This window comes from Cervus canadensis, chromosome 30 (assembly GCF_019320065.1).
Source record: "Cervus canadensis isolate Bull #8, Minnesota chromosome 30, ASM1932006v1, whole genome shotgun sequence".
Taxonomy (NCBI): domain Eukaryota; kingdom Metazoa; phylum Chordata; class Mammalia; order Artiodactyla; family Cervidae; genus Cervus; species Cervus canadensis.
Genome location: NC_057415.1, coordinates 3124369 through 3137969, shown reverse-complemented (window position 1 = coordinate 3137969; position 13601 = coordinate 3124369). Strand labels below are relative to the sequence as shown.

At 47.2% G+C, this 13601-nt stretch overlaps 1 protein-coding gene across 3 annotated transcripts in view; it reads left to right on the top strand.

Annotated features, from left to right (window-relative positions):
* PEBP4 (phosphatidylethanolamine binding protein 4) overlaps window positions 1-13601 on the top strand; it is a 219537-nt gene that overhangs the window by 104426 nt on the left and 101510 nt on the right. For all 3 annotated transcript variants that reach the window (XM_043453152.1, XM_043453153.1, XM_043453151.1), the window contains exon 4: window positions 4325-4423. In XM_043453152.1, the coding sequence (XP_043309087.1) occupies window positions 4325-4423 (99 nt within the window). The remainder of the gene's footprint in view (window positions 1-4324; window positions 4424-13601) is intronic.

Here is a 13601-nt window from a genome sequence, read left to right as displayed (position 1 = left end):
TGGGGGGGTGATGAAAATGTTCTAAATTTAGTGATGATTGCACCACTCTATTAATTTACTAAAAATTGTTGAAATGTATACTTTAAAGGGGTGAAGTTTGTGTTAGGAAAATTATGCTTCAATACAGCCGTGTAAAAACCTCACTTGGACAAGCACAGATCTAATGCTGCTTCTATGTTGTCATCATCACATCAAAGCATGTGATCTGTTGACAAGGCTCCTGGTGTCTCTCTTCAGAGCCCAGGACGCTGGTCTGCCCTGCACCTAACTGACCTCCATATATGCATTGAGGATTCCCTGAGCTCTCCCTACTGTAAAGACAAAGCCATACCTTTCTACCTCTCAGCCAGATAGAGGGAGATGAGAACTAACATCTCTAAGATAATACTATGTGATTACTATACATTTCATTTGATTTTATCTTTTCAGTTTATTTTTAGCAGGTAATACATTCACATGGCTCAAAAATTGAAATGAAATAATAGGCACATAAGAGAGATTTCCATCCTACCTCTGTTCCATCCACCCATATCCCACCACCACCCACATCTTTTTTTTTTTATCTTTCCAGAGTTTGTTTATGCAAATACAAACCAATGTGAAGAAATAGTTTATTTTTTCTTTCTTATGTAAAAGTAAGGTGCTAGATTAAACTGTTCTGCACCTTGCTTTTTTCACTCATTTATCTTGGAGAGTCTTTCAGATCAAATCTGAGAGGTCTTCATTGTTTTTCCCAGCTATAAAGTATTCCATTGTGAGTGTGTATCAGTGTTTATTAACCAATCCCCAACTGATGGATGCCTGCATCATTTCCAACTTTTGCTATTATAAACATGGCTGCAATGAATACCTTCTACAAAAGTCACTTCATAAATGTGCAAGCTATCTTTTGGGGAAAATATTACAGAAATGGGGTTGCTGAGTCAAAGGATAAATTGGCCCCATTTTTGCATTCCCATGGCAATGTAGGGAGCTTTCCCACAGCCTTTCCAGCAGAGCATATTGTCCAGGTCTGGGATTTGCAGAATGCTTGATAGGGGTGTTGATTCCATCCTGCTTTCCTCAAGTGGGATTACTTTCTATTTTATTTTGGCTGGATTACACAGCTTGTAGGATCTTATTTCCCTGACAAGGGATCAAACTGGAGCCCCTGGCAGGAAAAGTACCAAGTCTTAACCCCTGGACCTCCAGGGAATTCCCTTTCTGTTTTAATTTAAAATTTTATCTTTGTGTGTGTGTGTGGTAAGAACATGAGATCTACCCTCTGAACAGATTTTGAAGTGTACAACACAGTGTCATCAACCACAGGCACAGACTTGTACAATGGATCCCTAGCACTTATTCATCTCATATAATTCATACTTCGCACCTATTGAACAGCAGCCCCCCATTTCTCCCTTCCCTCTGCCCCTGGCCGCCACCTTTCTGCTTTCTCCCTCTGTCCCTGGCCGCCACCTTTCTGCTTTCTCCCTCTGCCCCTGGCCACCACCTTTCAGCTTTCTGCTTCTATGAGCTTGACTGTTGTAGATACCTTGTGTAGACTGAAGGCTTCCCAGGTGGTGCTAATGGTAAAGAAGCCACCTGCCAATGCAGGAGATGTAAAGAGACATGGGTTTGATCCATGGGTCAGGAGGATCCCCTGGAGGAAGGCATGGCAACCCACTCCAGTATTCTTGCCTGGAGAATCCCCATGGACAGAGGAGCCTGGCAGGCTACAGTCCATGGGATCACAAACAGTCAGACACGACTGAAACGATTCAGCACACACACAGACAGCCTTACTACATATCTATTGTATACTCAATTTCTCACCTCCCCAAATGACTACTTCACAGCTTCTCTGTTCCCAAACTTTCTATAATCCCTCTTCACTGGTGATCTTGCCTCTGATTCACTGAGAAAATAAAAGTAATCAGAATCCAATGCCCTCATTCCTCACCACATCTCTCATGCCCTAACATCTGAACCTGTATCATCCACCAATCAAAGTCTAGGTCCTCCACTTTTGCTCTGGATCCTGTCCCCTCCCACCTTCCCAGAGTCTTGGCTCTTGAAATAAACCCCTTTCTTCTCTCTGCCTCCCTTGCCACTGGATCATTTCCATCAGCCTGCAGACACGCCTCACTGTCATTCTCCTCTTTAAAAATTTGAAAAGAAATAAATCTCTTGACTCTTCCTTCCCATCTAGTAACAGCCGCTCTGCATCTCAGCTGTCCTTCACATTATAGTTTCTCTTTTTATCATCTTTAATAACTGTCTTCAGTTCCTCACCTCCCATCTCTTCACCACCTGTTCCAATCAAACATCGTCCTTTCTACTCCACTGACACTGGCCTTGCCAAGATAACAGAGATCTCCATGTTGTCAAATCACATTGCCACATCTGTGTCCTTGTCTTGCTCTGCCTTTCAGCAGCTTTTGACACAGCTGATCAACTCCTCCTCCTCGACACATTTTCTGTGTCAGCTTTCATGATACCTTCATTTCAGGTGGTTCCTTGTCTCCCTGGCTGGAGTCTCCTTTGCTAGAGACTCCGCTCCTCTCGGTGTTAGTATGTTCTAGAGTTCACTCATGAAACCTCTTTTCTTCCCCAAGTCCAATGTCTCCACGAATCATCTCGTTATCCTATGATGAATATAAGGGCCATCATCAGTCCTTGGGATTCAATGACTTCAAAATTCATATATCCATCCTGATCTCTCCTCCAAACTCCTGACTCTGACTTAGATACTTGTTTGACTTCAAGAGGCATTTCAAACGTAACATGTCCAAAACAGAACCCTCAGGATCCCCCTCAAACAGTCTCCTCTGCAAGTCTTTTTCATTCAGTTGCCCAAGGCAAAACCCCGAGTCCTCCTCCATTTCTCTTTCCCTACCCGCTCCTCCCTGCCCTACTGTCCAGTCCACCAGCAAGACCCACTGATGCTCCCTAAAAATACTTCCGCAGTCCACCTACTGGCTTTTGTCTCCATTGCTACCGTTCTAGTCCATAAGCCATCATCCTGCCATTAACCACTGCAGTAGCCTCCTGTATGGCTTCTTGCCAACCATTCACTCTCCGTCCAGCCACCAGGACTACTTTTAACAGCGTAAACCAGAGCATATTACTGTCTTGGCTAAAAAATACCCTCCAATGGTTCTGCATTGCACTTGGAATAAAACCCCCGCCTCACCCAAGTCTGCAAAGCCTTCTGTGGCCAGAACCCCATCCACCTCTCTGACCCCGTCTACTCTTCTGGCTTGCCTCTAGCCACACGGCACTTTTTCTGTTGCTCAAACCCTCACTCATTCCCACCTGAAGGCCTCTGAGCGGTTGTTTCCCCTTCTTAGAAAGCTTAACCCTCCATGCTCATGCTCGGTTGCTGTCACGCCCAGCGCTCTGCAGGGTCAAGCAATGCATGCACGCACAGGGGCCCCCAGTGAGAAGAGGGGCAGGCATGTCGTTGTTGTTGTTTAGTTGCTAAGTCATGTCTGACCCTTTCCTGACCCCGTGGACCGTAGCCCACCAGGTTCCTCTGTCTATGGGATTTCCAGACAACAATACTGGAGTGAGTTGCCATTTCCTTCTCCGGAGGATCCTCCCAACCCAGGGACCAGACCTGTGTCTGCTATATTGGCAGGCGGATTCTTTATCACTGAGCCACCAGGGAAGCTCTTACTCCCTCCAACTCCTGTCTATTTTATTTTATGCATAGCACTAATCCCATGTTGGCGTTTCCTTGTTTTTTGTTGTTCAGTTTGTGTGTGTGTGTGTGTCTTACCTAGAGTAAGATCTTCCTGAAAGTATGGGTCACACTGTCTTGTTCTCTGCTCGACTCCCAGTACCTGGAACAGCTTCTGGCCCATAACAGGTGTTCAGAAAATGTTTGTTGAAGGGATGAATGAATCTGAGCATTCCTTGCGATCAGTACAGCTCCTGACATAGATGTACTAAGCTCTCTTGTATTCGCTGAATTAATGGACAGGTTGCTCCAACTCTGTGTGAGCTTCTTGAGAACAGAAGCCCTGTTTCCTTTGTTTCCTCCCCAGCTCCTGGCGTGATGCTAGGGACTTCCAGGTGCCGGGTAAATATGCTTGCTTGATTGATTCTTCTTCATAAGGGGAAAGTCAAACTATTAAGCTGCCTACCTAATAGACCAGTTCTCTGAGAATCAGCATGTGACACAAGAGGAAAGTCATAAGAACAGGGCTGAATTGAGTAGGAAGCTCCAGGGATGGGTCAGCCTCTGTCAGCTGGAATTGTAAAAGGAGTGTCCGCATCTTATAGATTTCCTATCCGAATTCTAGCCATGATACTACACTTGTTTCTGGTGAATGTGTTACAGGATGCAGCCTACATCCTGGTGATGGTGGACCCTGATGCACCCAGCAGGTCTTCTCCCAAAGCTCGATTCTGGAGACATTGGCTGGTGTCAGATATCAAGGTAAGCAGGCCAGAAGGCACTTTCAGACTCAGCGGGCACTGGGGCCAGAAGATGGTCATTCTCGGCTCTCACTCGGGTTCTCAGCTCTCATTCGGGAGGGTCAGGGACCCTGATAAGCCAGGACTTCTGTGCCAGGTCGCCCCCAGTACCCAGCTGTCACAGCCTTGTGCACGTTTTCCAATAATTTCAGAAAATATCCCAGGATCAGTGATACATAGGTAAGCAGGTTCTCAGGATAAGTAGGGGTGGAGCCCCAATTTGTACTGTTTTCCTGATTTCTGTGTTGAAAAGACTCCCACTGTCGCCAGTTTCAAGTTACAATGATTTCATAACTGAATCGCAAATTTTCTGAAACTGTAGCAATGTTTCCAGCACACCACTGCCAGGGGCCCGGGGGGGCGGGTGGCACCAGGTGATTCTATGTGGTCCTCATGGCAGGGGACTCCTGCAGGATCTGCTCCTGATGGGCCAAGGGGCATGGAGGAGGCCTGGTGATCCATCTCTTTTTCTTTGTACAGAAACAAATGACCTTCCCTTATTTTTCCTTTTGTCATCAGCCATAATTAGAAAGGTGATTGGCTCCGCCTTTCCAGAGTTGGTCTGAGGAACACAAATCCGGTGGCTTGTTAAAGGGGCATTAGATGAAAAAACCAAAACCAGAAAGGTTCTATTGCCAGGCAAGTTTTGGAGACTCTGGGTTAAACTGCATTAATCCCATTCCTCACTGAAGGGCTTTTTAGAGCTTTTAATATCCTAGTATGCATTATATAACATGCATCTATTTTCCCATCTCACTTGACTGTTGAATCTTTTGTTCACAAGCACGTGGCAGTGCACTAGGGGAAAATCCATGCTATCATCAGACATCCGTGTATTTCTGCTGGAAAGCCTGCCGATGGCATTTGTATCACATGTGCAAGGCATCAGCCCCAAAAGATGGTGGGAACCCAAATCTAGAAAGACTGAGTCTGGATCCAGGCTGGTTCCCAACTCAGTGATCTCCGTCATGTCGTGGAGACCCTCACGGCGTTTCATCTCTATCCATAAGATGGGAACCATGTTAACGCTTCTGTATAGTTGTAGGGATCCTACAATGAGAGCGTGTACTAAGAGCAGTCTCTAAAACACAGCACATACCACAAATATAGGGACTTCGTATTTTTCCTTCTAGAGCTGTGGGGCAGAGGAAGGGGTATCTGTCTGAACTAGCTATTGACTCTCCTGGTCAAGGCAGGGCTTTCACAACCACTGGAGTGGGGAGGTGGTGGGAGGGTTACCCTGGCAACCAACCTCTGCCCAGTGACCACAGATCCTTCTCAGGATGCTCAGGGGGACAGCCAGTTCTCAGGGGCAGCCCCGGTGACAATCTAGGTAGTGGCTCCCTCCAGGGAGACTTGCAACAGCGGCTTCCAGAACAGAAGCCAAGCAGGGCTGAAGAAGGTGGGCAGGAGCACTGCTCCCACACCCTCCCCTGGCCAAGCCCTGCTCTCCAAGAGCCTTGGAAACACCATAAACCTGTGAAAGGGAAGAGCGAGGGGAGATTGCTGCCATCAGGGGAGGGAGGGGCGCTGAGCGCACGAAAGGGAAAGATACTGGATCCTGCCACAAATTAGAGCGGAGGTTCTGTGAGCACTCAGGACTCCCCAGCAGCCACGAGGGGGTGAAACTCTCAAGAAAAGACCATCACTCTGGTCATCATATTTACAGTCTGCCTCCCCCCCTCCACACACACACACACAGGGCTGCCTGTAAGAAAGTTCTGTGGGCAACTCTGAGGCCCGATCTCAGAAGCTGGAATGTAATGGAATGTGATAATGCATGCATGTTCAGTCGTATCCAACTCTTTGCAACCCCATGGACTATAGTCCTCCAGTCTCCTCCATCCATGGGATTCTCCAGGCAAGAATACTGGAGTGGGTTGCCATGTCCTCTTCCAGGGTATCTTCCCAACCCAGGGATCAAACCCCTGTCTCCTGCATCTCCTGCATTGGTTAGTTACCTGCTGAGCCACATTTCAGAGTAGAGGGCTCCTTGGGGTCATGAGGTTGCCTCTTTTCCAAGCCTGAAGTCTCTTCCTGCCCACACCCCTCCCCCAGGACAGGACAAGACAGTGGTGCAAATGCGGTTTCAGCCCTCATAGCCCAGCTCAGAAGCAGAACAGGTGGCAGCTGGCAGCTGGCCGGCGGGACCGCTAAGCCATAGAGCTTACCAGGGCCACCTGCCCGGGTACAGCCCTCAGCCCTCTCTCCTGGGCTGGAGGAAGCTTGGGTTTCCGCTGCATTGTCACCCACTTGCCAGATGCAAGGGTCCAGCAGGAAGCAGCAGCTCTCCCCAGTAATGTCCACTCGGCCTGACCGCCGGCCCCCGTGTTCCGCCGGCCAGTTGCACAGCTGGTATGAAGACCAGCCTGGGGTAGGTCTCGGACCGCGAATCTCTGCCAAAGGAGAAGAGGGAGCTGATCAGAAGCACCTCCTGTGTGTCGGTGTGCGGCTACGGCTGAGTCGGTCCCCAACATTAAAGCACATTCGGAGCAGCTAGCAAGCTTGTTACAATGCAGATTCCTGGGCGCCCCTTGGGTCAGGGTGGGGGGAACTAGGCATCCACATTCCACAGGCATCCAGGAGGGGTTTAGCAGCTGGAAGCAAGACTGCAGAGCTCCGTGGCAGAATGCCTGGGTCCTTGTTAATATCACCCATTTGTAAAGCAATTTGCAAGTGAAAAGCACTTTTAGAACTTCCTGTTTGTTCAATGCCTGGGTCAGGAAGATCCCCTGGAGGTTGGAAATGCCAACCCACTCCGGTATTCTTGCCTGGAAAATCCCATGAACAGAGGAGCCTGTTGGACTATAGTCCATGGTGTCAAAAGAGTCAGATATGACTGAGTGACTAACACTTTCACTACTTTTTTTTTCATTGATCCTCTCAATCACTTTGTGAACCAGATATTATCCCCATTTTACAGATGGGGAAACAAAGGCTGCAGAGAGGAAATGATTCCAGTCTCTCAGCTATGCGTGGTAGAGGTGGGTCTTCAATCCTGGTACCTCAACTCCAAACCACCTTCCCACGTGGTCAGGGTTCACACCACATCTCTTCCATCAGCTCCACTGTGGCCAAAGGCATGTCACCATGCCCCCCCTATATAATGGGAAACATAATCTCTGTGGGTCCCTTGTCATCCTGGGGCTCTGCTTCTGGTTACGTTTTACAAGTGAATGCTTCCAGGGACCCTCCTGAGGGAATAAATAAATTGGCAAATAAAACACAACTGATAAGCATCTCGAACCCCATAAAAGTAAACCCTGCGTGTTACCATAGCCCTCAGCAGCAAGTGGCGTCAGCAATAAGGCATGCCAAAAAGTCACTGCAGATGCAGAAAGGCAGCAGCTCTGTGATTCACAAGGACCACACAGGCAAACCTGGTGGCACCTAGGCTGGCCTCATTAATAGGGCATGAGTGCGTGCCAGGTCGCTTCAGTCGTGTCTGACTCTTCGTGACCGTGGGAACTGTAGCTCGCCAGGCTCCTGTGTCCATGGAATTCTCCTGGCAAGAACACTGGGGCAGGTTGCCATGCCCTCCTCCAGCGGATCTTCTTGACCCAGGGGTCCAACCTGCGTCTCTTGTGTCTCCTGCATCGGCAAGCAAGTTCTTTACCACTAGCGCCACCTGTGGGACTCAGACCTAATTAGGTGGTGGGCTGCACTGCGGCCATGGGAACCCCTCAGTAGAGACAATTTTTTGGACTGTCTGTCCAGGTTGGAACAGGATATAAACCACTTCTTAGGAATATGTGAGATATCAGCAGCCCCGCCAGTGAGAGTCTGGTGGGATCTGGGACAGAGTAGGATAAAGCTTCAGTCCTTAAAGAAAAACTAGGAGCTAGAAAGAAGTCCATCAGAAAGGACTAGGTATTCAGGGTACTCTTTGTTCATTCAACACATATGAATTGGCCATCATTTGCTATGGCCTAGTGTTTCAGGGTGAGAAATCTGGAGCCAGACTTGTGGTTTGAATTTGAATCCACCAGTGTTAGCTTTGTGATTTTTGTGTGGGGGCTGCGGTGCAGGGAGGCACATGCTCTTCAACCTGTGTCTTTACTTGCTCTCTTATAAAGCGGGGGTTCTGAATGTTCCTACCTCACACTGTTGTTTAGCCACTAAGTTGTGTCTGACTCTTTTGCAACCCCATGGACTGTAGCCTGCCAGGCTCCTCTGTCCACAGGATTTCCTAGACAAGAATACTGGAGTGGGTTGCCATTTCCTTCTCCAGGGGATCTTCCCGACCCAGGGATGGGACCCACCTCTCCTGCTTTGACAGGCAGATTCTTTACCTCTGAGCCACCAGGGAAGCCCCCACATTGTAAACAAAAGGTTTACTTACTTAAGGGTGCTTAGAACAGGACCCAGAACCCTATAATATTTTGCGTGAGGTTATCATGACTGCTCCAAGTCAGGCCCTATATAGCCCTGGGGTTTCAAACGCAAACAAAATAGGGGGACCCCCGTGTCATCTGAGGGTTTCTACTCTAGAGGAGCTGCGTGGGGTCACGCGGGCCACCAGAAGTCGGCTGGGTTCAGAACGCCCTGTACCTGTGGGTTCCCGTTTGCTCAGGGACAAGACTAGACTTTAGTCCCCAAACCTGGCCAGACCTGGGCAGGCAGGGACTGATACATAAAGTGTACTGTCTTTCTGAGTCCCCTCTTTGAGAAACCTCTCATTGAGCGAAAAATATTTCGAACAGACTGTTGATACATAACATCCTTTCTCCTCCACAGTGCTACATCCCTAGCTTTTCCTTTAAGATGCTTTTAGTTCTAACTCAATCTAATTAATAATCTTTGTGCTCAAGCCTAATTAAGGTATCAATTAATTTGCATCATTCATTTCAGAAAGAAATGCTTATTGGTGGTTCATCTTCTATTTGTCTCCAAAATTAGTGCTCAGGGCTTTTCAGGCAGATACTTTCATTAGGTTTATTTTTATTGTTAATGGGAATATTGAACACAGGGAGATGGTATGTTAATACTTTCCACAAAGACTATCATGACTGGTGACACAGAACACAAGAACAATTAAGGAGGCAAGGGTACCTTTCTTCTTCCAAAACAAAAAATCTTCCTAGAAACTGTCAATGATTCTAAAATTTGTCCTGAAAATCTTTTTTGTTTTAAGAAAGAAAAGGAAATGGCAAGTTCATGTTTCCCTTTCATTCAGTGCCCTCAACCTTTGGCAGCTGTAAGTGCAAGCAATTCTGGGCTGAATTGAAAGGACTTTAAGGGTTCATTATTCTGTCTACTTTTCTATAGAATTGGGTTTTTCCATAATGAGAGGCACTTTTTTTTTTTTTAAGGACCTCTTAGTCGGTTTGGTGAATAAGATAAAGGGGAAACCCAACAAACAGCTGGGATCACAGACCCTTGCTTTCCAGTGAGGTGCTTAGCATGGGTCAGGACTCCTCTGGTGGAACTATTGGTCCGGCTCCTGAGAAGTCTCAGGCAAGTCATTTGACCTCTCTGATACTGTGGCTTCTTGTCTGTAAAGCTGAAACAAATCCTTCCTCTTCAGGATAGAGACAGGAAAAGGGAAATTACATATGCAAAGAGGTGAAGCCTCCCTAGAGAAAGGCACTATATAAAGTGGCAGATTCATCTTCGTTCCTAATCAATTGTGCAGTAGATTCTGTAAAAATTTAAATATATATAAAATTATATAATCTAATTTTCTATACGCTCAGAAACCAGCAATGGTAATAAAGAGAAGAAGAATAAATGATCTCTATCAGGACCTCAAGTTCAGGTGAAGAGGTCAAACCAAGGAAATAGGACTCATTCATTAGTTTCTTTATTTAGACCTGTATTTTTAGTTCTGTTGCTAATATTTGTGCACTTGTCCATGTATGCTTTGCCCTGCCCCGTGAGGGTCCATTTTAAGTAATAAACACCTGCAAAGCACGGCTTATGCTCCCTAAGAGCATGTCGGTTTGGACCTAGGAGCCCTAAAGAGCATTTGGTGATGCGAACAATGCAGAGACCCTGGTTATAAACCAGACGTGTACACGGCCACCATGAGGGAGGCAAGAAAGAGCCTGCACTTTGGGGTCAGATGAACTGGGGGAGGCTCCAGGCACTGCTACTTCCAGTTGGGAATCTCTGAGCCTCAGTTTCTCCATCCTTAAAATGGGCATGACAGTAATATCTATTTCCCAGTATTTGATGAGTTTAAGTTTCATGACATAGAACAGAAGAGTAGGACCTCCATCAGTGTGACTCTCTCCCCCACCACTCCCAACTTTGAGATCTGACCACAGCGGCTACTTAAGAGGTAGCTACCTCCCTTAGGCTGTTGGGCTCCTGTTTTGCAAAGTAAGAATCCTAGGCAATGCCCCAACACACAAACCATTGGTAAAAGCAGCTCATCCTTTCACCTCTCAGTCTAGATGGGTCCAGGCCCGGCCTGGTGGAGGAACCTGACCTGACCCAGGCTTTGGCGGAGGAAGTAACTGAGGGGAAGGATGTCTGTCCCGTCATTCGGGCGCACTAGGTTGCTTCAGTTGTGTCCAACTCTTTGCAACCCCGTGGACTGTAGCCAGCCAGGCTCCTCTATCCATGGAACCCTCTAGGCAAGAATACTAGAATGGGTTGCCATGCCCTCCTCCAGCAGATCTTCCTGACCCAGGGATCGAACCAGTGTCTCTTATGTCTCCTGCATCAGCAGATGGGTTCTTTACCACTAGTGCCACCTGGGAAGTCCATCTGGTCATTCAGCCTCTGGGAATTGCACTGTGACCCCCCTGGACCAGACCAGGGGCTCCTGGAGCCATCACAGACCACAGCCTGCATACGGCCTTGGCTGCAAGCATCAGTCAGGGCTATGCTGTGCCTCCCACACTTCATCCCCAATACTTCCTACTTTCTATTTATTATTTTTTATTTTGTGTGCCTTGCAGCATGCAAGATCTTAGTTCCCCACTAGGGATCATACCCGTGCCCCCTGCATTGCGAGCATAGTCTTAGCCACTGGACCACCAGGGAAGTTCCCCCACTTTTATTTTTAACATGTCCCAGCACCCCTCACCGTTTCCTTATGGCTCACCACCCCCACTTGGCTGTCATTGTCCCACCACAGGGACGCCTTGCTTCCCATTCAAAATAGTTTAAATAAACTGTTGCTACAAAGTGGAATATTATCTTCTGATGAATGTTTTTAAAGCCCTTAAGGTTTTCATGGTAATTTGCGGTGTAAAATTATTTGGAGATAAGAGCCAAATTAACTCTCGGATGCTGAGGTCGCTGTGTCCTGTTATCCATGTGAGCACTGTTTAAATATAATCAGCCCTTAGACTAATGCAGCATAATTGTTCATTTGAAATAGCTTTTTTTACTCCATTCAATGAGTCATTAAAATATTCAAGGGATAATGCAGTGAATTGGAAATGAATTTATCATATTATCCCATACATACTGTAGTGCTCCAGGTAACTAAGGAGAAAGGGGGAGAGGGAGGGAGAGAGAACGTGAACACAATGTGCACAGGCAGGAAGGGGGCCAGGATACCCGGGATATGGGAAACGAAGCTCTTGGAGTGGCTTGTGGGAAGTGTGTATAGAGAGGCTGACCGGGAGGGGTGGGGAAAAGGGAAACGCTGTCCTTTGAAGAGCTCACTGACTCTCTCTCTTTCTCTCTCTCTCTCTGCACTCTGAGAATCTGTGCTCCACCACAGCTCCGCTGTTAACTTATTTTTATCAAATATGTTTATATCAGAAAGTCGTTATGGAAACCAATTCTGCCATCCAGGAGAATTCCTGGATCAGGCAGAAAACTCTTTCTTTCTCTCTCTTTCTCTCTCTCTCTCTCTCCTCTTCTCTCTGTCACACACACACACACACACACACACACACACACACACACACACACACACACACACCACTCACGCATGCACACATACTTATAGACACCCCAAAGGGAACAGTAGTCTTGCTCACCCAATTCTGAACTCAGCTCTGACACAGTCAGAGGGTGACACCCTGGCTCCCCTTCGTGGGCAGAGCTGTAAAGTGGCTGAGACTGAGACCAGCTGTCCAACCTCACCCCTTGCCCTGACCTTGGGAACCTGGGCTGTGACATTAATTCCTCACGGTCCCCCAGGCCCCAGCACCCTCACCCCAAGCACATGCACTAAGGAGAGATGAGGGCAATGTGTTTGATGGGGCGGTTCTTCCTCCATCAAGGGAAGGTCCCATGGGTATGCATGGCTTGCACTGCACCTGGAATACCATCCTCTGTTCTGGTCACAGCATTTCAAGAAAGACAGTGAGCAGCACATGAGCAAAGCAACCAGAAAGGCAAGGCTCTGTGGAAACCAGGAAAGCAGGGCTGGCTGGCCTGCCAGAACCCCCAAGGGCAGCCATGAGGACTGACTTTAAGGAGTCTTTAAAGATTTCTTTTAAAATTGGAGGAAATCTATTTGGAAAACAACAGGGAGGTCCTGCTCTTCTCTTCTGGGGAGAATTAGAACCAGTGGGTAAAATTTACGTGGAAGTCAGTTTGGGCGCCATGTAAGAAAACACTTCCTGAGAATTTGAACTGCTTAAGAACTGAGGAGGTATACTCCACAGAGGAGGTAGTACTTAGCACGGAAGGTACTTATTCACCAGTGACTCGAGAATGTTCCCCCAGCACAGGAGGTAGACCAGATGATCAGTTAGATATATCCTTTGACATCTGTAGTGTTTCTATCTGCCACATTCCCCCTCCTTGCTAAAGATACTCTTCTTAGAGCTTAAACCCTTATATTAACAACAACAATAATAATTAAAGAAGGAAGAATAAATGGAAAGAGAAAAAAGAAAGAAAAGAGGAAGAATGAAAGGAAACAAAACATTCACACACCAGCGTGTTGTGCTGGGCACTGTGCTTCATGAATGTCTCATTTCATCCTCACAAAAGCCCCAGATGAAGGTAATCTAGACCAGAAAATTAAGATCTAGAGGGGTTAAGCAGTTGTCCAGGATCTTTTAGCTGGTGAGCAACTGATTCGGATTTGAACCCAGAGCCTGCACATATAATCATGATGCCACATTAGGTCTCCAGAGTTTAGGTAGACTCTACCCCTTGCTACCCATGCCCAACAAAGGTCCATATAGTCAAAGATATGGTTTTTCCAGTAATCATGTATGCAC